General features: G+C 44.1%; 1 protein-coding gene across 3 annotated transcripts; it reads right to left on the bottom strand.

The window, feature by feature from the left end:
* Window positions 1-24,691, bottom strand: RNF34 (ring finger protein 34). 3 transcript variants are annotated; one of them, XM_003280306.4, is made up of 7 exons: window positions 24,514-24,623; window positions 21,966-22,031; window positions 8,097-8,315; window positions 6,424-6,831; window positions 4,002-4,094; window positions 3,558-3,759; window positions 2-967 (listed from the first exon to the last, which is right to left on the bottom strand). In XM_003280306.4, the coding sequence occupies exons 2-7, from the start codon at window positions 21,972-21,974 to the stop codon at window positions 777-779; spliced, it is 1,122 nt and encodes a 373-aa protein (XP_003280354.2). In that variant the 5' UTR covers window positions 21,975-22,031; window positions 24,514-24,623; the 3' UTR covers window positions 2-776. The 3 variants fall into 3 exon arrangements, with proteins under 3 accessions (XP_030677383.1, XP_003280354.2, XP_003280353.2); XM_030821523.1 differs by lacking the exons at window positions 21,966-22,031; window positions 24,514-24,623 and adding an exon at window positions 19,666-19,708 and having other exon boundaries at window positions 1-967; XM_003280305.4 differs by lacking the exon at window positions 21,966-22,031 and having other exon boundaries at window positions 24,514-24,691.
* Window positions 24,692-25,821: the final 1,130 nt, after the last annotated feature.

The raw sequence follows: 25,821 nt of genomic DNA, 5'->3' as shown, positions 1-25,821 counted from the left end.
CCAAAGCTGTTAAAACTAATTTTATTCCTAAAGTTAAAATCAGCTAGCGGGTAGCACTGAAAATACACCTTCACTATACAAAACAGTGTAAACTGATTACACATTAATAAGGAATTTAGCACACACACTTCTAATAAAAGAAGCTAGATGCAGCCCTTGCTATAAAAAGCTATACCTGAACAAAAATGGACATGTGGAGTCTAAGGCCCTGGCAGTAGACTAGAGAATGTCAGTTGTTCCCAATTATGTTTAAATGCAGAAACAGCAACAATGTGGAAACTTACATTCATCAAATGTTAGCATTTAAAATATACATGACTAATAAAGTGAACATTCAGAGGAGCCACTGCTTGGCATGTTCCATGTCGGCCACTTGTGGACACTGATCTCATCCAAAGAGGACAGAAGTTTCAAACATCTGAGCAGTTTAAGTTAAAAATAGGATGAAGGGGAAATAAGAGAACAGGATAAGTGTCCTCCCAAGACAGCAGTGGCTGATGCCCACATGGTGCAAACAGGCTGACTTCAATGAGTGTTCACGGGATGCGTGAGAAAGCCCAGCTGAGCCTGGGAAGCTCATGTGTCGACAGGCAGACAGGCTCATGGCATGGACCAATGTTCCCACAACTCAGGATGGATCTTTCTGTCCCCTTAGTAGTGAAAATAATGTTTAAACATAGCTTCAGCCTTTGAACAGTAAGTTTCTAGTCCCTTCTGTGCATTGAAATGTTTGGGGTCAAGTTTGGGGGTGACTGTCCTGGTGAGGGGAGCCTGTTTCAGGACTTGAACACGTGCACGGCTCGCACCACATACTGCCGGCAGATGGGACACTCACTCATGCGCTTGCCGCACTTGGTGCAGGTAACCATGTGCCCACACTCCAGTAGGACACAGTCGATGACGGCATCCATGCAGATGCGACACAGGCTGTCGTCTTCCTCATCCTGCAGCTGCAGCCGCTCGCCATCTGAAAGGCAACAGACAGCTAAGGCCTCAGCTTCGGGCATGGCCAGCCAGCCAGCCACCCTCCCGGTCCGAAGCTGAGCAGCCACCTGCTGAATGACCACTGCAGGCCCAATGCCACCCCAGTGTTGTACAAGAAATAATCCCAACTTCTCTGCACTTTGGTTCTCTCCACTAGAAATGGCAATGATAAAAGCTACACCTCAGGGTTTTTTAAAGAATAAAATGCTTGAAGTACCCAACAAGTGTTAGCTATGTATTTCTATTTTATATCTTTGTCTAATTCAAGATGTCTGTGATAGGGATATATTACTTCTGTAACTAGAAAAAGAAACCCTCAGCTGGTCTTCTGCAGATGGGCTTTGGAGTCAGGATGCTATTGGAATTTAACTCAGTTGCTTCAGCTTTGTATCCCTGGGAACATCAGTCTCTGGAGCCTCATCTCAATAGGAAAAGGAGCCTTAGTTCCCCTCTTAGGAAAGTTAGGAATAATTGTGCATCCTTCCCTCCCTAGCCTTAGAATCATCTCAAGCCATCTGTGTTCTTGGCCCTGCTGAAGTCTAACTTGAAAAAGATGGGCCGTCTTGGCTCTTGGCCCACCTTTACATCTGAGAAAATCCAGTCTGTGAATAAGAAAGATGATGAATAAGTTAAAAAAAGTTAACCCCAGCCTGAGATTTGGCCATAGGGCTATGGATTTGGGTGCTTCCCTTTCTACAGGTCAGAGGAGATCAAAGGGAATCATGAATAGTTGGAACAGAACAGGAATTCAAGCTTGAAAGGTCAGTAGTCTCTCGATTTAAGAGAAATGTTTTACTGCCATTCATGGGAAGAGATTCTTGTGATCTGGGGTCTTAGTTCATGGCTCATGACTACTGGTGTGGACCTGGGGAGAAAGGATCTATGGGATGAGATGGCAGATATGCCAATGGAGAAGGCACTAGGCAACTCAAGATGAAATCAGAGTGGGCCTTGGTCTCCCCTTCTGTGTGGAGGGTTCCTTCCCACTCTTTAGAACTTAGGAAAGCAGAGGAGCCAGTGTCTTGTCAGGGATATGGGAACAATCTTGGTAGTGACTTGGAGCCAGTCAAGCTAGGAAAGATGCCAGCTGTGCTCAAAACAAAATGTGTGTTCCACCCAAGCCAGAGATTGAACTAGGGTTAGATTATGCAGTGAGTTAATGGAGAAAGACACTGGAAACCATGCTGTCATAGTAACAACCATGTTATATCCTACACCATAAACTACTTAAGGGTGGGAGTGGCATTATCGTTGTGCACTATACATAGTTGCTATTTACATTTATGAAGTCAACTGACTTCTCCCCTCACTGCCAGAAAACCATTTCCCAGCCAGCAGCCTAGGACCTCTGAAAGCTCTGAGGATGAAGATTTCTGCATCTACCATTGTGACGTCATCTTAGAAGTAGGATTGCCAAAATATTTTGTGCATATTCTGTGCATAAACCTGTTCATCAACAAATGCTGTATTATAACCAGCTTTTAAAGGAGAAAACTCAAGATGATAAAAGTTAATGATGGGAGGGCTGTTTAAGCTAGATAGGAACATAAATTTGTTAATCTGAACACCACTGAGGGCCAGGCATGGTGGCCCACGCCTAGTTCAGCACTAGTCTGGGCAACAAAGTGAGACCCTGTCTCAATTTAAAAATATTAAGTACATATATATTTTTTTACAATTAAAAATAAATAAATACAACTGAATTATTTTTTCTTGTCCATAAATGTTCTGTGGCTTGATCGTGTTACCAGCTGAGGAAGAATTTCTGTGCTAAATTTCATCAATGTATAGTTCAGAAGTTCTTGTTCTGTTTTATTTTGTTTTTGAGACAGTCTTGCTCTGTCACCTAGGCTGGAGTGCAGTGGTATGACCATGGCTCCCTGCAGGCTCAAGCAATCCTCCCCCCTCAGCCTCCCAAGTAGCTGGGACCACAGGTTGGTGCCACCACACCAGGTTTTGGTTTGGTTTTTTTTTTTTTGTAGAGATGGGATCTCTCTATGTTGCCCAGGCTGGCCTCAAACTCCTGGGCTCAAGTGATCCTCCCGCCTCAGCCTCCCAAAGTCCTAGAATTACAGGTCTGAGCCACCACGCCCAGCCTAGTTCATAAGTTCTTAACCTCAGCTTTTTGTGACTTACACAGAAATCTACAAATAGTTGATGCTAAGAACTATGTAACATCTGGGCTATAGGAAATGTTCCCCCTACTGTTAGATTTAAAAGTTGAGAGAACCAAGGTACTGGCCGGCCAAAGGCATTAGTGAGAAAATAAGCATTTTTACAGAGACAAGGAATTTAATTAGGGTTGCAACAAATAGTTAATTATAGTAAGAAAGCCCAAATTGAATAATTTTCTAACTCACTTGGCAGTGGTGGTCTCACAGCCATAATGAACATCACATAATGAAGTTACTACTTTCCAGATCTATAAACAGGCTCATGTAACTAACTGATACTCAGTAAAATGGTACACAGCTTTCTCAAAAATAAATTTGACTTAATTGTGACAGAAACAACCCAGTTTTTAAAAGCCTAAGGAAAAATACTATAGGGAAAAAATGAAAAGATAAACCTACAGGACTTTTGGTTTTCTTCATTCTCTTTGTATAACCGGTTTACTTTCTCTACCAGTTCCCATTTTTCACAACAGCCAGAATAGTTGACAAAATTCCGAGCCAGAATTTCCTTCAGCTGGCGCACGCTCATCCCTTCCACATCATCAAGGCTTGACAAGTCAGACAGCGAAGCTCTCACTCTCTCCTTGGAGAGCCCGGGGTTCTGAAACCACAGAGCATCTATTAGCCCTGGTACCACAAGTCCAGACCCTCCTCACTCTAAACTCATCACTGGCCCTGATTATTCTCCCAGCCATCTCAGCAGTCCTAGAAGTGTTTCAGTATACTGTCCTACATTCAAACCAGAAGAAACATCCCGTACTAATCTAGAGAAAGTCCGCAGGGCACTGTCCCTTCCTGTCAGGTTGACATGTCAGGGAAACCAAATTTTATAGGTGGCCTCACCTGATCCTCCGCGTTTTCTTCTTCGTCATCATCATCCTCATCATCGTCGTCATCATCATCTTCTGTGTTTGCTGAAGTGATTTCACTTTGTACCTACACTTATACAATGTATCTGATTAGGTCAGGAATCAATCCGTATTTATCACTAGAGAAAGCCTTGTCATCGATGCTCCCCATGATGACCAGAAAGCCAGCATAATGCACATCTTTGGATTCAGAATGCTGCTGACCCTTCCAAAAAGTTGGGCCCTACAAAACTGCATGAAGAACCTACCTTCCATAAAGTTAGCTCAAAACACAAATTCCTGTGTGTGTGTAAAGTTATAAAATCTAACCAGAGTATTCACTCTCTCAGGAATGTCCCATAATGGAATGCCAAAGCCATTAAGGATATGGGATGGCACTGTGTCATTATCAAAGTACCTGCAAATGGCTAGTTTAACTGGAGCCTGTAAGATGCAGACAGAAAAAAGCTAAAGCTCTGATGGGTCAGCCCAAGCATCAGGGGCATCTGATTTGAAAGATCTCAGTTCTACCACAGTATACTTAGACAATCTAATTCCAACGAAGGCTTTCTAGACTTCACTGATGGCTGAGGCTAATTCTAGTTTTTAAAATTTCTCAATCAGAACACTTTAGAAAAAAAAAATCTCTTCAGTTTGGGTTATGTACCTTCTTTCACATATTTTCACTATATTTTGACAATAGCTCTCCAATAAGCTAGGTCAGTTCCCAATTTCAAATATTCCACCCTACTGATTCCCAGGCACCATACTGTAGCATCCAACAATCCACACCACCCAAATGGTGGTGTATACCCAAAAGGGGTATGTCAGTCAGGTGTGCCTTATGTTTGCAGCATAAATATGCCAATTCTCATTTGGGAGAATAATAAAACTCCTGGCTTGGACTTATCTAATTTATGACTACAGTATGTGTTGCTTGACGACTAGGAGACATTCTGAGTAATGGGTCCTTGGGCGATTTTGTCATTGTGCGAACATCACAGTGCACTTCCACAAACCTAGATGGCACAGCCTGCTACACACCTAGGCTATAGGGCATGGCCGGCTACAAAGCCGTACATCACATTAGTGTACTGAATACTGTAGGCAGCTATAACACAGTAATAAGTATTTGTGTATCTAAACATATCTAAACACAAAAAAGGTACAATAAAAATATGGTATTATAATCTTACAGAACCACTGCTGTGTATGTGGTCTGTCACTGACCAAAATATTATTAGAGGACACAGGACTATATCTAGAAGGCAATTAGACCAAATTTCCCTCTGCATTTATTCATTTACTAATTAAAAGACACTCTTGGCCAGGCGCAGTTGACTCATGCCTGTAATCTTAGCACTTAGGCCAAGGCGGGTAGATAACCTGAGGTCGGGTATTCAAGACCAGCCTGACCAACATGGTGAAACCCCATCTCTACTAAAAATACAAAAATTAACTGGGTGTAATCCTAGCTACTCGGAAGGCTGAGGCAGGAGAATCGCTTGAACCCAGCGGGGCAGAGGTTGCAGTGAACTAAGATCTCGCCACTTCACTCCAGCCTGGGCAACAGAGTGAGACTCTGCCTCCAAAAAAAAAAAAAAAAAAGTCTTGCTATGTTGCCCAGGCTAGGGGTACAGTGGCTATTCACAGTTGCAATCATGGTACACCTGCAGCCTCGTACTCCTGAACTAAACCAATCCTCCTGCCTCAGCCTCCCAAGTATCAGACTGCAGGCTCACACCACCTCATCCAGCTTTCCTCTACTTTTAATAACCCCCTTCTTCAGAGAAGAAAATTAAGTGTGAAAAAATTTGTTCAAAACATTTCTTTCAGCAGTTTAGAATCACTCACGTACAAGTAAATATTAATTACAAGCCCTTACATGTTATTCAATCAGGATGCCCAAGGACCTCATTGGGACAATATTATTGATTACAATTAGTAAATAACTACATTTTTTCACTAATCCAGATGGCTCTTTCATTAACTAAATTAGAACAATTTCACTGTACCAAGACAAATGGGCATTAGGCTAACTTACACTACTGATTGTTTTCTGTGGTCACTGAAACACTTGTACTAACACAACACTACAAATGTGTATGTGCTACTTTTTCACAGCCATTTCAACAGTTAGTATCTAACTGTATAAGATAGAGAAATTAACTAAGGCCAAGAGACTGATGAGCTATTTTGGGACCCTTCAGACAGCAGACTTTGGAGCCACCTAGCACCTCAGCAGACACTATATACATCAGCACAGCCTTCAAGTGCAGAGTTCAGCTGGGTGTGGAAGCTCCACTCCAGCACATGACTTGAAGTTTATCAGAAGTCGTCAAGCACTAAAGGCCCTGCCATATACGGCCAAGAGTAAGCGTGCTGGGCCCTGGGTGTAATTAGTTACCCCCTCGTACCTGTGCCAGCACTCCAGATCTGGATGTCTGGTCTCCACCCACAAGCTCTCCCTGAAACGAAGACATAGTAGCAGAGGGGGCTGTATAGTTTGAAAAAAACGAACGTGTAAAAAAGCTAGAAGTCTGGGACCTTGAAGAATTCAGACTGCTTGTGTCCATGTCGTCCTCAGAGCCTAGTCCATGATGGCACAGTACTAGATCCACCAAGTCTTCTTTCTCACGACAAGTATCTATGGGTATATTTCTCAGAATGAGATACTGCCGCAGGTCCTTCACCTTCAGTCGCATTAACTGAGGGCGCTGAAATGCTGTCTCTTGTAATAAGTGACAAGTAGAACATCTACGGAGATTTTCTTGTAAGACTGAACAAACGGAGCAAAAATCCTTCTTGCAGTCACAGCAAACATGCTGAAGAAAGAAAAGCATTTGATGACAGCAAGATATAAACCATTATGAAAACATGAGTTTTCTTTCTGCCTTCTATTAAAATTTAATTTTAGTTTTCAGCGAAGTCCCCAGTGGCACCAGACTATTTCCAGAGGTATTTTCGTGTTTCAAAAGCCATGAAAATCAAAATATTCATTGCCAAGGCAGTCTGGATTCACAGAAGTTCTAATATAGGACTTTAAGAAAAACACACTCTTGTGTTAATGAATTAAAACCTTTCCACCCCTTGGTATAAACATGTAATTAACAAAACAGAGCTTGAACCACACAGAGCAGAAAGCAGAATCACACTTCTTGGTCTTTTCCTACATGAAAAATTTCCCCCATTTAAAGAGCAGAAGACAAAAAGCATAACAGACTGAGAAGGAAAGAGAAAGGCAACTGATCTCTCAAGGTCAATCCAAGAAAATACAGGACCCACTAATACAGTCATCTGTAAACTACACAGCCTAACCACAATCAAAGCCTTGCCACTAGAGAAGCTTAAAGAGGGCACTAAGATGTGGTCATTTCTGGTCGCTGCATTGTTCCCGCAAGCTAACATTTTTTTTCCTTAAGTATTTCAAAAGGCTAAACTAATGATCAAAGAGAGCAAGGAGGCCTACCAATATGATAGGTCTCTGAATGACTTTCTATCTGAGTGAAAATAACTGTTAGCTCAGTATTTTATGTTGAATCTCTAAAGAGTAGTTAATTTATTGCATTCATTTATTCATTTGAAAGTTAAGGTACGGGATATTTTTTTGAAACTTGAATCTGAATCATAGTTACAGTAAATCATTTGTGAACAAAACTACAGACTAATAAATTTCTTGCTTTAGGAAATAAACATCATCATGGAGAATAAAATGATACAAACTTCCTTCGGGATATTTTTTTGAAACTTGAATCTGAATCAGTTACAGTAAATCATTTGTGAACAAAACTACAGACTAATAAATTTCTTGCTTTAGGAAATAAACATCATCATGGAGAATAAAATGATACAAACAGGTCAAAGTTCAGGAGAAAGGATGCCTGAACGTGAGAAACAATGTCTAGTCAGAAAACTTGAGCAGTAATATAATCCCTCCAATTAAGTATTTTTCTAGATGGAAAATGGCTAATGGAACTAAGCTTTTGATATTTTTATAAACAGAAATGAAAATTCACTAGCTATTCAAAATAACCTACAATCAAGAATTCTGACCCATGTGTCTTGTTATGTAACATTTCATCCAACTCACCTTCTTTCTAAAGACTGAAAATGAAAGTCCACAGGCTTTACAGACTATGTTGGGCCCTTCCGTAGCCGCTGGTGGGTAGGTGGAAAACTCAGGGTTTGGTGTAAATCTGAATGGACCGGTGGCTCCTGCAAATCCTGACTGCTGGCCCCTGACAGCTCCAGTTCCCATGACTTCATTCAGCAGCCCACAGCACGAAGCCCACATAGACGTGGCACCCGCCTAAAAAGGAACACAAATCCCACAGTTTAAAGCTTAGTGGAATCTGGGCTCTCTGGGATCCTCAGGGAATGCTATTCTGGAGAGGTAAGTTTGCCCTCAATAACTTTTGAGATTACTATATTCATCTGGGCACTGAAATTTCAAGTCATTTGGAAAGAATTTTCTGCTATTTCCAAAGAATATCTGGCATTGCCAATACCCATGATCTCTTGTTAAACAAAAGGAAAAGAGAACATGATCCAAATTTTACAAAACAAAAAACCTCCATACCCACCCAAAACAGATACATGTACACAGGCATGTAAAAAAAAAAAAAAAAAAAAAAAAAAAAAAGACTGGACAAAAGTCTGTCCTGTACTATATTTGGGATATGCATATACTAAAAATTCTTCGTTTTTCATCTGAAATTCAAAGTTTCAGGCACCCTGTATTTTACCTGGCAACATTAGGCTGGTGGCCATTGCACTAGACATCACAGTTCTACAGTCTAAGGCAGATTTTCTCAGCTATTATTTAACAGAAATAACATCAATTTATTTATTTAAAAACAGGGTTTCGCTGTCACGCAGGCTGGAGTACAGTGGCGCGATCTTGGCTCACTGCAACCTCCGCCTCCTGGGTTCAAGCGATTCTCCTGCCTCAGCCTCCCGAATAACTAGGATTACAGGCACACGCCACACACTCGGCTAAGTTATTTTTAGTAGAGATTGGGTTTCCCCCATGTTGTCCAGGCTGGTCTCAAACGCGTGGCCTCAAGTGATCTGCCCACCTTGGCCTCCCGAAGTGCTCAGATTACAGGTGTGAGCCACTATGCCAGGCCCATAAATTTAAATTACTTCATTTCCTTAAACCTCTGTTTTCGCATTTGTAACTGGGTATAATATACTATAGCATATGTAAATAATTTTTTTAAATGACTTGGAAAACATCAAAACACCAACTGAAACACTAGATTTTTTTTTTTACCTGAAGTTGTAGACAAACCAGAATAGATTTTAATGTATTATGTGTAATTTATTTTCTCTGAAATTTTCTCTACTTTCCAAATTCTTTTTTTCTTGAGACGGAACTTCACTCTTGTTGCCCAGGCTGGAGTGCAATGGCGTGATCTCGGCTCACTGCAACCTCCGCCTCCCGGGCTCAAGTGATTCTCCTGCCTCAGCCTCCCCAGTAGCTGGGATTACAGGCACCCGCCACCATGTCCAGCTAATTTTTTGTAGTTTCGGTAGACACAGGGTTTCGCCATGTTGACCATGGCTGGTCTCGAACTCCTGACCTCAGGTGATCCACCCACCTTGGCCTCCGAAAGTGCTGGGATTACAGGCATGAGCCACTGTGCCCAGCCTCCTAGCTTTCAGTGAGGGCCAAAGGCATGAGAATCGCTTGAATTTGCGAGGCGGAGACTGTCGTGATCCGAGATCACACCACTGCATTCCAGGCTGGGCGACAGAGCGAGAGTCCGTCTCAAAAAAAAAAAAAAAAAAACAACAATAGGAAAGTATTTTTTTATTCTACCTTTTCAAACTGAAGATACTAAACATAATTTTTAATGACTTGATAACCATCATGACCTTCCAAGGTGTAAGGGCTATTTGCTACTCCACTAAATGGCCCAGAACTAATGTATTGCTTTCTATGGTTTTTTCCTTGTCTCTTCCCTCTCTTTGAGCCACCAGGGCTATCACTATACCTGCCCAGAGTAACCTGTCTCCTTTTTTACTGCAGTCTCAGAAACCTGATAACCATGCTTGTTACAAGTATACATAAAAGAATAAATTTTCAGCGAGGGCCAAAGGCATTTTCCCATGCTTAAAATAAAAGCTATAGTGTTTAGAACGAATAGGCTTTTGCCCTTGTCCTAATTCTTAAGCATATTCTAGAATCTAGATAATGTGATAGGTAATGGAAGTCGAGATAGCTGAGGTATTAGTTAAAATGCCAGCACATAATAATACAGTTCCATTTATTTTATTATCTGATTCTGTCAAACATTTACTGTTTGTCCGGCAAGCTCTTAAAACAAAAAGCAAATAAAAAGCCCTCAACCTTAAAAGGCAAAAGGCAATTTGGAATGCAACAGAAGGATAATGGCTGTTTCTGTTATTACCCAGAAGTAATGTTGTATTATAAAGAAAGGAGAAGGTAAAGAAGAAACCACAACACAAGGTTCAAACAGTCTGAAGTATCAAAGCCAAGGATTTCAATATTATAAGTCTTCACACCCTATAATTCTCAAGAAATAGTGATGCCTTTCAAGTCAGGTAAAGCTGGGTGCGGTGGCTCACACCTGTAATCCCAGCACTTTGGGAGGCTGAGGCGGGTGGATCACGAGGTCAGGAGTTCAAGATCAGCCCGGCCAACACGGTGAAACCCTGTCTCTATTAAAAATACAAAAAAATAGCCAGGCGTGGTGGCGGGCGCCTGTAGTCCCAGCTACTTGGGAGGCTGAGGCAGGAGAATGGCATGAACCCAGGAGGCGGAGCTTGCAGTGAGCCCAGATGGCGCCACTGCACTCCAGCCTGAGCAACACAGCGAGACTCCATCTCAAAAAAAAAAAAAAAAAAAAAAAAAAAAAAAAAAAAAAAAAAAAAAAAAAAAAAAAAAAAAAAAAACTGGGCTTGGTGGCAGGCTTCTGTAATACCAGCTACTCGGGAGGCTGAAGCAGGAGAATCGCTTGAACCCAGGAGGTGGAGGTTGCAGTGAACCGAGATCGCGCCACCGCACTCCAGCTTGGGCAAAAGAGCAAAACTCCGTCTCAAAAAAAAAAAAAAGGTAAAATTATAATAGTTCGTACCTTTAAATGATTATATACCTCAAACTCTATAGCCACGGTGTGCATAAAAGCATGAAAATCTGGCCAGGCTCAGTGGCTTATGCCTGTAATCCCAGCACTTTGGGGGGCCAAGGAAGGTGGATCTCCTGAGGTCAGGAGTTCAAAACAGCCTGGACAACATGGCGAAACGCCATCTCTACTAAAAATACCAAAAATTAGCTGGACGTATTGGCCAGATGCCTGTAATCCCAGCTAGTTGGAAGGCTGAGGCAGGAGAATCGCTTGAACCTGGGAGGCGGAGGTTGCAGTGAGCCTAGATCGCACCATTGCACTCCAGCTTGGGCGACAGAGTGAGACTCTGCCTCAAAAAGAGGGGGAAAAAAAAAAAAGGATGGGCACGATGGCTCATGCCTGTAATCCCAGCACTTTGGGAGGCGGAGGTGGGGGAGCAGATCATGAGGTCAAGAGTTCAAGACCAGCCTGGCCAACATGGTGAAACCCCGTCTCTACTAAAAATACAAAAATAGCTGGTGTGGTTCCCAGGCACCTGTAATCCCAGCTACTTGGGAGGCTGAGGCAGGAGAATTACTTGAACCCAGGAGGCAGAGGTTGCAGTGAGCCGAGATCACGCCACTGCACGACAGCCTGGGTGACACAGCGAGACTCCGTCTCAAAAAAAAACCAAAAAGCATGAAAATCTAGATTTACTAAGAGTTAATTTAAAGTTAGTGTTCAGCCAGGCACGATGGCTGACATCTATAATCTCAGCACTTTGGGAGGCCAAGGCAGGTGGATTACATGAAGTCAGGAGTTCGAGACTGGACTGACCAACATGGCAGAACCCCATCTCTACTAAAAACAGAAAAATTAGGCCAGGCGTGGTGGCTCACGCCTGTAATCCTAGCAGTTTGGGAGGCCAAGGCGGGCAGATCATGAGGTCAGAAGATCAAGACCATCCTGGCTGACACGGTGAAACCCCATCTCTACTAAAAAAACAAAAACAAAATTAGCCTGGCGTGGTGGCGGGCACCTGTAGTCCCAGCTACTTGGGAGGCTAAGGTGGGAGAATGGCGTGAACCCGGGAGGCAGAGCTTGCAGTGAGCCGAGACTGCGCCACTGTACTCCAGCCTGGGCAACAGAGCAGGACTCCATCTGAAAAAAAAAAAATAGTTGGGCATGGTGGCACGTGCCTGTAGTCCCAGCTAGTCGGGAGGCTGAGGCAGGAGAGTCGCTTGAACCCAGGAGGCAGTTTGCAGTGAGCCAAGATTGCGCCACTACACTCCAGCCTGGGTGACAGAGTGAGACTCCATCTCAAAAAAAATTAATAATAATAAAGTTAATGTTCTCTTAAGTAAAGGATTCATCCACAGTTCTTTAGAGTATGTACTCAAAACTGGAAAAACTTTGTTTTAAAAAATTCAGTTTGCACGTTACGTTTTTTGGGGAAAAAAATACCTCAACTGCAGAAAGTACTCCCAGGATAAACTTCTCTTCATTCCAGGGTTAACAGAAGTGCAGTTTCACAAAGTTTAGCTTCCTACTAATGTAGCTACTAAACCAACAGCTCTCTTAGCTTTTATCCACCCCCGACCTTTTTTTTTTTTTTTTTTTTGAGACGGAGTCTCGCTCTGTCGCCCAGGCTGGAGTGCAGTGGCGCGATCTCGGCTCACTGCAAGCTCTGCCTCCCGGGTTCACGCCATTCTCCTGCCTCAGCCTCCCGAGTAGCTGGGACTACAGGCGCCCGCCACTACACCCGGCTAATTTTTTGTATTTTTAGTAGAGACGGGGTTTCACCGTGCTAGCCAGGATGGTCTCGATCTCCTGACCTCGTGATCCGCCCGCCTTGGCCTCCCAAAGTGCTGGGATTACAGGCATGAGCCACCATGCCCGGCCTTTTATCCCCCTTCTAATTCATGTCTGATGTTGCCTCCTGGACTACAGTGAAAGTTCCTCATGGACAAAAACTTCTTTTTCTCCTGCTCCTCTTTCCACCATGGTATGACTGACAAGTAACTATGTAAAAAATTCCTATTATCTCTTCACAGGCAATGTAACATTATTAAAATTTTACATGCTACTTAGAAAGTTCAAAATATGTTTTCTTCATAAAGAAAACCAAAAATCTCAAATGACACCCCCTTTTAAAAGCGGCACTGTCAGAGATTATGACCTTTGTATCAGGGATAGTTTTACAATGAATTAGGGAAGGATACAATTTTTCAAACCATGTTAATGAGTATGAGCATTAAAAATTCTAGGCTGAAAATTTTTTTTTCAACTACACAGCTCTGGTAAAGGGAATAGAAGGACTTATTTTGGGAAAACAGATGGATTCTCTGTGTAGATACCAATTTTGGAGGGGGACAATTTTGTCCCATTCCTCACGTTTCTATACAAGGAAGGGAATTTCCTTTGTTCCCCAGAAAGAAAATGAAGAAAAACCCTTAATTTAGCCCTCATCATAAAATAAAAACAGGCCAGGAATGGTGGCGCACTCCTGTAATCCCAGCACTTTAGGTGGCCAATGTGGGAGGATTGTTTGAGGCCAGGTCAAGACCAGCCTGGGCAACATAGGGAGACTCTACCTCTACAAAACATAAAATTAGCCAGGTGTGGGGGCATGTGCCTGTGCTCCCAGCTACTCGGAGGCTGAGGCAAAAGGATCTCTTGAGCCTGAGAGGTCGAGGCTATGGTTAGCTATGCTTAATGCCACCGCATTCCAGCTTGGGTGACAGAGTGAGACCCTGTCTCAAAAACAAACAAAAAAGCCCAAGCCAACCTCCAAAGTGTCCCAGGCAAAAATGCTGCTATAACCCAATATTCAGTACAACTCAGACACATATTAACTAGTCAGCCAAATACTACAGGAATAGAAGGTAAAGAAGCAATCCTGAAAAATTCAGGTTGCAGCCTCATTAGAATCTCTGAACTTAAATTTGGGCAAAATCTTCCAATGAGAACATGATCTCTCAATGAGAATAACCTTAGCATCATACTGAAGGGCAAATCCACTTACAGTTATCATCTCTGACAGGAGCATTTGCAACACTCCAGCCTTCTGGAAAGTTCAGAAATTTGAAGCAGGGGAAGCCCCTGTCACTAGTATATTTGAAGTATTTTTCTTTCCCATCCAGCACTTTTTTTTTTTTTTTTTTGGTGGTTTTGAGACAGAATCTTGCTCTGTTGCCCAGGCTGGAATGCAATGGCACAATCTCGGCTCACTGCAACCTCTGCCTCTCGGGTTCAAGCAATTCTCCTGCTTCAGCCTCCTGAGGAGCCGGGATTACAGGCACCCACCACCACACCCAGCTAATTTTTGTATTTTTAGTAGAGACGGGGTTTCACCATGTTGTCCAGGCTGGTCTCGAACTCCTGACCTCGTGATCCGCCTGCCTCAGCCTCCCAAAGAGCTGGGATTACAGGCATGAGCCACCACACCGGCCCCATCCAGCATATTTGAAAATTTTAATTTCCATCTCCCCTTTAAGCCCCGTGTTTCCTGGCATCCCAGTGCTGAAATGAACATAATTTCTTTTTTTTTTTTTGAGATGGAGTTTCACTCTTGTTGCCCAGACTGGAGTGCGATGGCACGATCTTGGCTCACCGCAACCTCTACCTCCCAGGTTCAAGCGATTCTCCTGCCTCAGCCTCCCTAGTAGCTGGGATTACAGGCATGTGCCACCATGCCCGGCTAATTTTGTATTTTTAGTAGAGGCGGGGTTTCTCCATGTTGGTCAGGCTGGTCTCGAACTCCTGACCTCAGGTGATCTGCCCACCTCGGCTTCCCAAAGTGCTGGGATTACAGGTATGAGCCACCACACCCGGCCATGAACATAATTTCTTTACATTCATTTTAGCACTGAAGTGCCAGGAAACATCCACCCCCGTTGCCGTTTGTTGGAACAGGTGTTTTAGTCCTGTAGCTTGGTAGCTGCTGTCAGTACCTCTTGCTAAGGAATTGCCTAGGGTTGTGAAACTGCCCTTAAGAGAATGGTTTTCAGCCTTGGCTGCATGTTGGACTCACCAGGCAAGTCTTTAAAAATACTGATGCCTGGGGTCCCAGCCCCAGAGATTCTGATTTCACTGGTCTGTGGTGCAGCCTGGGCACCAGAATTTTTTTGAAAACTCCCTGGGTAATTCTGATATACAGGCCAGGTTAAAAGCTTAAGACCTGCTCAGTCCAAGGGAAGATGTCTTCTTCCTGCCTATACTGTTTCAGCTGGAACATCACCCTCCACAAATTCCTGAGTGGAAAGGGCTGTGGTTACTTTGGAAGCCTGTGGCCCTTGACTTCTGGAACTAATGCCTCAGCCACATACTCCCCAAGACCTGTCTACGTTTTTCTGTTGTGGGATATGTAGTATTTCGCATCCCACTTTGGTTTTACCCAATCCTTTAAGAAAGGGTCAGCTAAGTTTTGGCCAGGTGTTGTGGTTCATGCCTGTAATCCCGGCAGTTTGGGAGGCCGAGGCCAGCGGGTCACCTGAGGACAGGAGTTTGAGACCAGCCTGGCCAACATGGTAAAACTCCGTCTCTACTAAAAATACAAAAATTAGCCGGGCATGGTGGTGCACGCCTGTGGTCCAAGCTACTCAAGAGGCTGAAGCAGGAGAATCGTTTGAACCTGGGAGGTGGAGGTTGCAGTAAGCAGAGATCACGCCACTGTATCACTGCACTCTTGCCTGGGTGACCGAGCAAGACTCTACCTCAAAAAAAAAAAAAAAAAAAAGAAAGGGTCAGCTGAGTTTTTAACAATCTAATCTGATTCTTCAATGAATCCCTTTCCTTTTTACCACATATTGGCCTGTAACTTTTGCTGGACTTTGGTGCTCTCCTTGATTTTATTTGCTCTTTGCTTTTGGGCCCAAACTTTTATTTCCCACCTTAACCCCTCTGCACATTTTCTTGTGTGAAATCTCCCAATATTAGGAGAAAGTCAGTGATTTCTGGGTCTATCAAAAGCAGCCATTGTTCAAAGTATTTTTGTCCTTCTTCACCTTCAGGCTGAAGAATCCATCTAGAAGATAAATCCTTCCAAGCTTGGACTCCATCTACCTGGCTCTCCTTTAGTATGTTTCATCTTCCTGTACTTTCTCACAAATTTCAGAAATTATTCTGCATGCCTCCTCAGGGCAAAGGCATCTCTACCTACAACTGTCACCTTGACACTCACCTAATAGTGCTTGAAGTGCCCTATACTGATCTTTCCCCTCTTAAATCTGTACACATTGTCTAGTTTTTATTTATTTATTTATTTATTTTTTGAGACAGAGTTTCACTCTTGTTACCCAGGGTGGAGTGCGGTGGTACGATCTTGGCTCACTGCAACCTCTGCCTCTCGGGTTCAAGTGATTCTCGTGCCTCAGCCTCCCAAGTAGCTGGGATTACAAGTGCCTGCCACCACACCCTGGTAATTTTTTATATTTTTAGTAGAGATGGGGTTTCGCCATGTTGGCCAGGCTGGTCTTGAACTCCTGACCTCAGGTGATCTGCCTGCCTTGGCCTCCCAAAGTGTTGGGATTACAGGCGTGCGCCACCGCACCTGGCCATTTATTTTTATTTTTTTAGAGACGGGATCTCGATATGCTGCCCAGGCTGATGTCAAACTCCAGGGCTCAAGGGATCCTTCTGCTTCAGCCTCCCAAATCACTGGGATTACAGGCATGAGCTACCACGCTTGGCCCACATTTTCTGTTATGACTTGACGGAACCTATAAAAGCAATTGGAGAACTATTTAAAAGACAATTTCCCCAAGGGTTTATTGAATCTGAGCTCTTACAGTGGAGAGGGGGACAAGGGATGGGGGGAACATATGCCAATCTATTTTCTGAGCTCTTCACACTCTGCCTCTGTTATATTTCCTTGGAACCCAGTTACCATATCCAGTAGGGTCATAACCAACAAGGATCACTCTCCTGCACCCTCCTTTTAAAAACTTTAGAGACCTAAGTTCATGTTCTTTCCTGTTCCATTTCTGTCTTCCCGATATTTTAAGATCTTCCTCCAGTTAAATTAGCCTGTATTCCTTTATTTTTCTTTTATTCATTCACTGCTTCCATACTGATAGTAAGATTGAAGCATCTTCTACAAACCACTCCATTTCCTCCTAGATTTTGAGCAAACCCAGTTCCTGGAAAGACAGCATACTAGGCATAGCCCTTGGGCTTCCGAATTTGCAGTCAGTTCACCGAGTTGTTGTATACTAGGCATATGCCTTTGGCTTCTGCATTTGCAGTCAATTCATTGAGTTGTTGTATACTATACCCCCACCTTTGGCTTCTGACAGTATACTAGGCATACCCCTTTGGCTTCTGAATTTGCAGTCGATTCACTGGTCTCAATTCCAAAGTGGTGTCTTCTTTATGGAAGGGTCACCATCCATTATTTGTTCATTGGGAGAAAAAAACCCTACAGTTACTACTCCGTGAATAAAGCCCAAAGCCAGATCTCTGAAAAGGCTGGAACTTTGAAAATGCAAGCCATGATCTGGGCTTCCATGACCTACTTGGGGACCCTAGTTGGCAGCAAAACTCTATGGGTTATACCACATGAATCCAAGTGGTATCTAAGAAGTATAACCCTTTTTCTAACAGTTTAGAGAGAATAATCTGGGGGGAAGGAGGGAAGAAAGGAACAAGGGGTGAAAAACTAACATTGGGTACTGTGTTCACTACCTGCTGACGGGACCAACTGTACCCCAAACTTTAGCATCACTCAATATACCCATGTAACAAATCTGTACATGTACCCCCCCAATCTAAAAGTTGAAATTATATTTAAAAAAAAGAACGATAATCGTGAAGACAGCTAAATTTCCTCTCTTGACCATGAATGTAGTTTAAAACAACATAGAGAATAAGAGAATGAGGCAACTGTCTGCCTATGCCTGGCACAAAACTCCAAGCTCAGAGAATTTACCTGTGTTTGGAGTTTATTTTCTAGCCATCAATGATTACTAAAAATAAATGATTTGTTCTTGATAGTCTAATCCACCCTCTTAAGCCAAAGCTGCTCTCAGTAGAGCCACCATAGGACCATGGTCTGCCTGGCTTATATCAGTTAAAAACCAGGTATCGTATTTAAAAACTTAACACCTAGCCCAGCGCGGTGACTCATGCCTGTAATCCTAGCACTTTGGGAGGCTGAAGTGGACGGATTGCTTGAGCTCCGGAGTTCGAGACCAGCGTGGGCAACATGGTGAAACCCCATCTCTACTGAAATACAAAAGATTAGTCAGGCGTGGTGGCGGGTGCCTGTAGTCCCAGCCACTCGGGAGGTTGAGGCACAAGAATCACTTGAACTGGGAAGCAGAGGCTGCGGTGGGCTGAGATCATGCCACTGCACTCCAGCCTGGGCGACAGAGCAAGAGTCCGTCTCAAAAAACAACAACAACAAAAAACCTTACACATTCCATAATAAGAAATTAAATTCTAAAACCTGCCTGGACTGCCTCAGACACCTAGATGTCCTCATGTCATTCTGGTATCCAATGCCAGTTCTCCTCTTTTCTTCAAAGACAGTGCACCAAGATTTTAGGGAGCCAGTAACAGTACCTTTTTTCCACATCCAATTTGGAGCTAATTAAGAAATAAGACAGGCTGGGCGCAGTGGCTCATGTAATCCCAGCACTTTGGGAGGCCGAGGTGGGCGGATCACAAGGTCAGGAGATTGAGACCATCCTGGCTAACATGGTGAAACCCTGTCTCTACTAAAAATACAAAAAATTAGCTGGGCGTGGTGGCGGGTGCCTGTAGTCCCAGCTACTCAGGAGGCTGAGGCAGAAGAATAGCGTGAACCTGGGAGGCGGAGCTTGCAGTGAGCCGAGACTGCGCCACTGCACTCCAGCCTAGGCCACAGAGCAAGACTCCATCTCAAGGAAAAAAAAAAAAAGAAATAAGACAGAGGCCGGGCGCAGTGGCTCACGCCTGTGATCCCAGCACATTGGGAGGCCGAAGCAGGAGGATCATCTGAGGTCAGGAGTTCCAGACCAGCCTGGTCAACATGGTGAAACCCTGTCTCTACTAAAAATACAAAAATTAGCCAGGCATGGTGGTGGATGCCTGTAATCCTAGCTACTCAGAAGGGTGAGGCAGGAGAATTGCTTGAACCTGGGAGGCGGAGGTTGGGGTAAGCAGAGATTGCACCACTGCACTCTAGCCTAGGTGACAGAGCAAGACCCTGTCTCAAAAAGAAAAAAAAAGAAATAAGACAAATGGAAATTAAAATGTTTGTTTTTACTGATAGCATCAACTGGAGAACAGGACCTTAGCTCTGCAGCCAACAAGTCTGGATAATATACAGCTGACCAAGAGCAGCTTACCAGCTAGTAGAGTGGAGACCAGAACTCCATCTTCACTACAGGAAGACAGATGTGAGAAGGTCCCAGAAAGTACTGGGCCAAGCATGTCAGTTCCTTCACTGAAACTCCTCAATGTTCAAGTCCCTCTTTTTCTTCCCATAGCAGAGACTGACAGTGTTTCTCCCATACTGTTCCCTCCCCAGAAATGAATTAGAAGCCCTCTCCCCTCTGTAGGAGCAAAGGAGGGGAAGCAAATGGGAGGGGAAAGAATACAAACCTAAATAATCTGCGTAAGATTAGGAATGACAGTTTCCGGCCAATAAGATTATAAGGACTCTCTCAGGTTCCTCAGTCAGATTCAAACAATATAAGCCCATGAAACATCACTACAGTCAACAAAAGCAAAAAGAAAGGTGCTCTGTTTCTTTGCAAGAGCAGCAGCCCAGCTCTCTTTCTGGCACAGTGCCAGGATTTTCAAATGGCCTCAAGGTTCAGCTGTCTTTGCTTCTGTGTGTGTATAATCTAATATGCTTTCAGAATCCCTGTGGGGAGAAAATACTTCAAAATGCTCAATTTAAAGAATTCACAAGTTTACCACAAATTTTCAACCCTAAACTACATCAGGATGTGATCCCTTTTAATGATTCCATTAAATATACTATCAACCAGCCAGACTAGAACGAAGAATCAGAAAAGCTATGGTGGTTTCCATGAAGATTAAATGACAGGCTGGGCACAGTAGCTCACACCTCTAATCCCAGCACTTTAGGAGGCCAGAATCACTTGAGGTCAGGAGTTCGAGACCAGCCTAGCCAAGATGGTGAAACCCTGTATCTACTAAAAATACCAAAAAAAAATTAGCTGGGCGTGGTGGTGCACACCTGTAGTCCCAGCTACACAGGAGGCTGAGGCTGGAGAATCACTTGAGGCAGAGACTGCAGTAAGCTGAGATGGTGCCACCACACTCCAGCCTGGGCAACAGAGAGAGACTCCATCTCAAAAAAAAAAAGATTAAATGACAGCCAGAGACAAAAGAAGTATAGGGGGAGAGAAGGAAAAGAAAGTTTATGAGTATGAAAACAGACAAGTAGGCCAGGCGCGGTGGCTCAAGCCTGTAATCCTAGCAGTCTGGGAGGCCCAGGCAGGTGGACTGCCTGAGCTCAGGAGTTTGAGACCAGCCTGGGCAACATGGTGAAACTCCGTCTCTACTAAATATGAAAAAAAAAAAAAAAAAAAAAAAAAATTAGCTGGGCATGGCAGCTACTCGGGAAGCTGAGGCAGGAAAACTGTTTGAACCCGAGAGGCGGAGGTTGCAGTGAGCAGAGATCGTGCCACTGCACTCTAGCCTGGCGACAGAGTGAGACTCCGTCTCAAAAAAAAAAAATAAAAAAAAAGAAACAGAAAACTAAATGATCTAAGTCATTCGCTTTTTATTAAACTAGGTAAATAGCAAGGTAATAATGCCATAGACTCTTAAGAGTCTGTCTTGCTTGCCATAACTCTTAATATGTTATTACACATTCACTTTTTATTAAACTAGGTAAATAGCAATATAATAATAAAGCCATACACTCTTCTCATAAGAGTCTACCTTGCTTGCCATAACTCTAAGTTAAATATATTATTTACACAGTTATTTTAAGGATGAACCTAGAAGTTTTAAATTCAAAAAATAATTGTCTCGGATGCTACATGAATCTACAAGGACCAAGGAGGGATACTGTTCTTCCACCAATGAAAGCTTCCTCAGAGAACTCACCCACTATATGTCCAGGGTTTGTTTTAAACTCTGGACAACCTTCAATTTGCTAAAACTCAATGTCCTGTGTTAAACGACAGGAAAAAGATGTATTAAATCTTAGCAACGGTGATATAAAATAATCAGTTTTACAGTTTAATCTTGGTTAGGTTAAACTTTCCTACATAACTAAAAGCAAAGCAGAAAAAACAGTTGATAAAAAACCAAATCTTTATCTCTTTTTTTTTTTTCTTTGAGATGGAGTCTTGCTCTGTCGCCCAGGCTGGAGTGCAGTGGTGCAATCTCGGCTCACTGCAAACTCTGCCTCCCGGGTTCACGCCATTCTCCTGCCTCAGCCTCCAGAGTAGCTGGGACTACAGGCGCCCGCCACCACACCTGGCTAATTTTTTGTATTTTTAGTAGAGACAGGGTTTCACTGTGTTAGCCAGAATGGTCTCGATCTCCTGACCTTGTGATTTGCCCGCCTCGGCCTCCCAAAGTGCTGGGATTACAGGCGTGAGCCACCGCACCTGGCCTCTTTATCCTATTTAGAGCCATTTGAGAAACATATGCTCCTTAGAATATGAAAGGATTTCTTATCAAAACTGCTGCTTCAACTGAAATACAATATGCAGGGACCTAACTCTTAATGACCAAATATCCAACCATATACCACAAAGGAAGGAATTCTACATCCTAAATTATTTCTCTCATACCATTTGGACATTAAGCAGTTTGCAAAAACAGATGATGAACTCTAAAATGCAATACTTTTAGACAAGACATTGGCCAAACTGATAGATTATTACAATAATGTGTGCTATAGATATAAATGTTACCTTCCTCATGCTTGGGTTTTTGTTTTCTTTTAACAGTATACTTGATCCTTAGCACCACTCCCCCACCTTTCAGAGAAAAAAGAGGAAAAGGAATTACTTTCAGTAGATTACTTTCTCCTTGATATCTCATTTTGAGCTTGGAAGAACAACCGAGATTAGCACAATTAATGGTGAGATCAATATAAATAAGGAAAAATGGGAAAAAGGATTAAATCAAATTAACACAGGGCACTAATTTGGATTTTTTTTTAAATCCCTTATGGGAAGTTGATTGGATGTTACTGTAAGGTTAAAATGTTACTTGAGTCTGAGAGGTAAGACCTATTTCAAAACATGTTTCCAAACCAAAACACCAAAGGGAGAAAGTAAATACCCATTCCGTACATATGCTAAAACCAGCTGCTCCAGGTTTGAGTGAACATGTACTTATCCATATAATTGCTTAGCTTTTTTTATTTTTAACTGCTTAACTTTTTTTTCCTTTTTTTCTTTTTAAAATAATTTTTAATCGAGACAGGGTTTTGCTATGCTGGCCAAGCTGGTCTCGAACTCCTGACCTCAAGTGATCCATCCGCCTTGGCTTCCCAAAGTGCTGGGATTATAGGCGTGAGCCACTGCGCCCAGCCAGGTATACTTGCTTGGCTTTTAATGTAATTTTAATTCCACAGAAAGAAGTATTTCCTTACATGAACATTCACATGTTAGCATTCCATGACATCAGGAATCAGTCTCTGCCCAGAAATCTACAGATGAGCATACCCACAATTAAACAATTTCAATATACATCAACATTAAGTTAAATAATAAACATTTAACAGCCCAAATCCTAAATGGTGTAAATCCAGTTTCACAAAAACAAAAGCACCATTTATAACTGTCATCTTGCACAGGCTGATGTTTATTCAGGTCCATATTTTGCTTCTGAAAATACATATCTTTTCTATAATTTCAATTGCCACCAAACTTTGTTTCTAAAATTTCATCTTGGAAAGTAGTACCGTCCACTTCAATTCAAAACACACGTCTGTTTTCAAAGAACTTGTTTAAAAACGTCAACACTGGACCTGTCTCTAATTCTTTCCTTCGATAGCTAGTTCCTTAATGGGCCACAAATTTAATATTGATACTGACATTCTTCGAGGCATTATATAGAAAGATCCCTGCTTTGTTTTTGGATCTTAACACAGCAGAGGGTGGTTTTCAGGAAATAAAGCTACTTCTAGATATTTTAATAGAAATTTCAAGCTGCAATAATATAACTAAACTGGAAAGTCAAAAATAAGCTTTTACAATATCCTCAATACTTCAAGGCACAGTTCCAAAGTTACCTATTCCAAAACTATTCCTTGCTTTCTGTAGCCAGAAGTATCCTTCTTGCTCCTAAGTGTTTTGTCCCCGCCTTTTTTTTTTTTTGATACCTATAGCCTTCTGTCTTGTAATATGGTTACTTGGAAATAACTCTTCTTTTGAATGGTAAACTCCTTCCTAAGGGGTGAGACTGTATTTTGAATTACTTCTCTTCACCATGTCTCCCTCTTGGCTAACGCACAGAAAACGTTCAACAAAACGTGCTGAATTTCTGTGACCAGCTGACACTCTTTTTCAATCTTCCATAGTAAATCTTTGACGCTTTATGGAGACAGCGTTAATTTAGCAGCTCACCTGCTAGATGACCCACCCCCCAGCACACCTCTGCACTGAGATTAACGAAATCGTCTAGGTCTGAAAGTTATCATCACCTTATGACTCATCCCACTTGGTTTGAGTTTGGCAAATCAATCAATACCCTGAACTGACTGCTGTTCACAGAGCTCTTCAGAACTCTCAGTGATCGGGTTGAGAATCATCTCTCAGAAGTAGGCCGGAAACCCCGCTCCCCTTCCCCCTTTTCTTCAACTTCTCATCAGTAATGCTCCCACGCTCTCACTCCCACCTTGGAGAACTCAAGCTGCCAGATTCCTTGCTGCGTTTACCTAGTGGCGATGGAGGCACATCTAGCCTTCTCTAGGTCGCGGCCCCGACGTTCAGCCTACGGAGCACCCCTTCCGGGTGGCATCCCCACCCTGAGAGTTCTCTAACCCGTTAGCCTGGCCCCGGCCTCACCACCCCCTGCACCCCTCCCGTTCTCCTCGGTCCCACGATGTCCCCGACACTTGGGTTAGTTCAAGGACTCGGGGCAGGAGAGGGCACGCCGCGCGCCAAGGGACCGAGGCTGATGCGAGCCCTGGCGGCTCTGCCTCAGGCCCCCGAGGAGGCGCACAGGGCCGGGCGCAGAAAGGGGCCCACCCGGCGCGAAAGCTGGGGGCGCACGGCTTCTCCCCATCGCTCGGGTCGCTGACGGGGGTGGCACTGGAGGAGCTCGAGAGAGTCCGGGAGCCTGCCCTGGCTCGGTTGGGGCGCCGGAAGCCGGGCAAGCGACCCCCCTCAGCGCTGCTCTCCGAGATGCCGACTAGGTAACCGCTAAGGCGGAAAGAAAGGAGGCGCTTCAGGTGCCCTGGCTGGATAGGATTGGCGAGGAGGGGTCTGTCCGGCTCCACCGGCCCCTCACCTTCATGGCCGCGACCGCCTCGGCTCGGCCGGCTCTACCAGGAAACTCAGCACCATAGCAGCTCCTCGCACTGCCGACCTCCTTCCCTCTGGGCGGCGATTACGACGCCTCGGGAGGCGACCGAGCGTCCGGACGTAAGGGGCGTGGTCACGCTCGCCGCGTGCCCCGGTAAAAGCGCAGAGCGGCGGCCAAGACAGCCAATAGAAAGCCGACTTTCGGGGGGCCGGTCACCAGAGTCAATGAAGCGGCAGGGATGGGGCGGTGCCTCTGGCGTTCCTCCTGGCTGGGAGTGCGGGGGAAGAATTCTTTTCCGCCCCGAGCGGAGACCTGCGGGCCTGGGCGTGGCGGAAGGCGCGCTGCGGAGCTTTTTCTCGGTTGGGTGTTTGAAATGGGAGACAGCGTCCCCTGAGGAAGCTGCTGCGGCATTCTGGGCTAGGTGGTCAAGTTTCCGGGGAGGGGAGCGCGGGAAGGGCCGTGGTGAATTTGAACACGCCGGTTGGCTAGAAGGCTTTTGTTATGACAGTCAGAGCAGGGCCTCAGATTTCCTTCCCAGACGTTCCCGCGTTCACGCTCGGTGATGACCTCGGGGCTCCTCACTTGTGGGTCCGGTAAGGAGCGGCAGCTGCACTCGCTAGGACGCGGCCTTTAAAAACAAGGCTTATAGAAAACACTTAGAAAACCAAGGGCTCTCAAATCCCAAGTGGTCTTTGAAAAGCTGTATTCAAAATAACCAAAATCGTAGCACAATAAAAGAATTTGCTCGAGCCTTGGAATTGCCTTTGGACAGAGAAACTGAAGTTGTAAATTAAGGTATCGATTTCTTCAGCTGTACTGGATGACAGTTTATTTTCCTACACCTTTTTTTTTTTTTTTTTTGACAAGGTTTTGCTCTTGCCCAGGCTGGAGTGCAATGGTGTGATCTCGGCTCACTGCAACCTCCGTCTCCCGGGTTCAAAGGATTCTCCTGCCTCAGCCTCCCAAGTAGCTGGGACTTCGGGCGCCCGCCCCCACGCCCGGCTAATTTTTTCTATTTTTAGTAGAGACTGGTTTTCACTATGTTGGCCAGGCTGGTCTAGAACTCCTGGCCTCAGGTGAGCCGCCCACCTCGGCCTTCCAAAGTGCTGGGATTAGCCACTGGGCCCAGCCGATTTTCCTACACTTTTTAATCTCACCTCTAACTTAACCAATATTTAAGATTTTCGCCGGGCGCGGTGGCTCAAGCCTGTAATCCCAGCACTTTGGGAGGCCAAGGCAGGTGGATCACGAGGTCAGGAGATCGAGATCATCCTGGCTAACACGGTGAAACCC

The sequence above is a fragment of the Nomascus leucogenys genome, chromosome 10, assembly GCF_006542625.1.
Source record: "Nomascus leucogenys isolate Asia chromosome 10, Asia_NLE_v1, whole genome shotgun sequence".
Taxonomy (NCBI): Eukaryota; Metazoa; Chordata; class Mammalia; order Primates; family Hylobatidae; genus Nomascus; species Nomascus leucogenys.
Note: the sequence above shows the minus strand (reverse complement) of the source record. Positions and strands in the feature narration are given on the sequence as shown.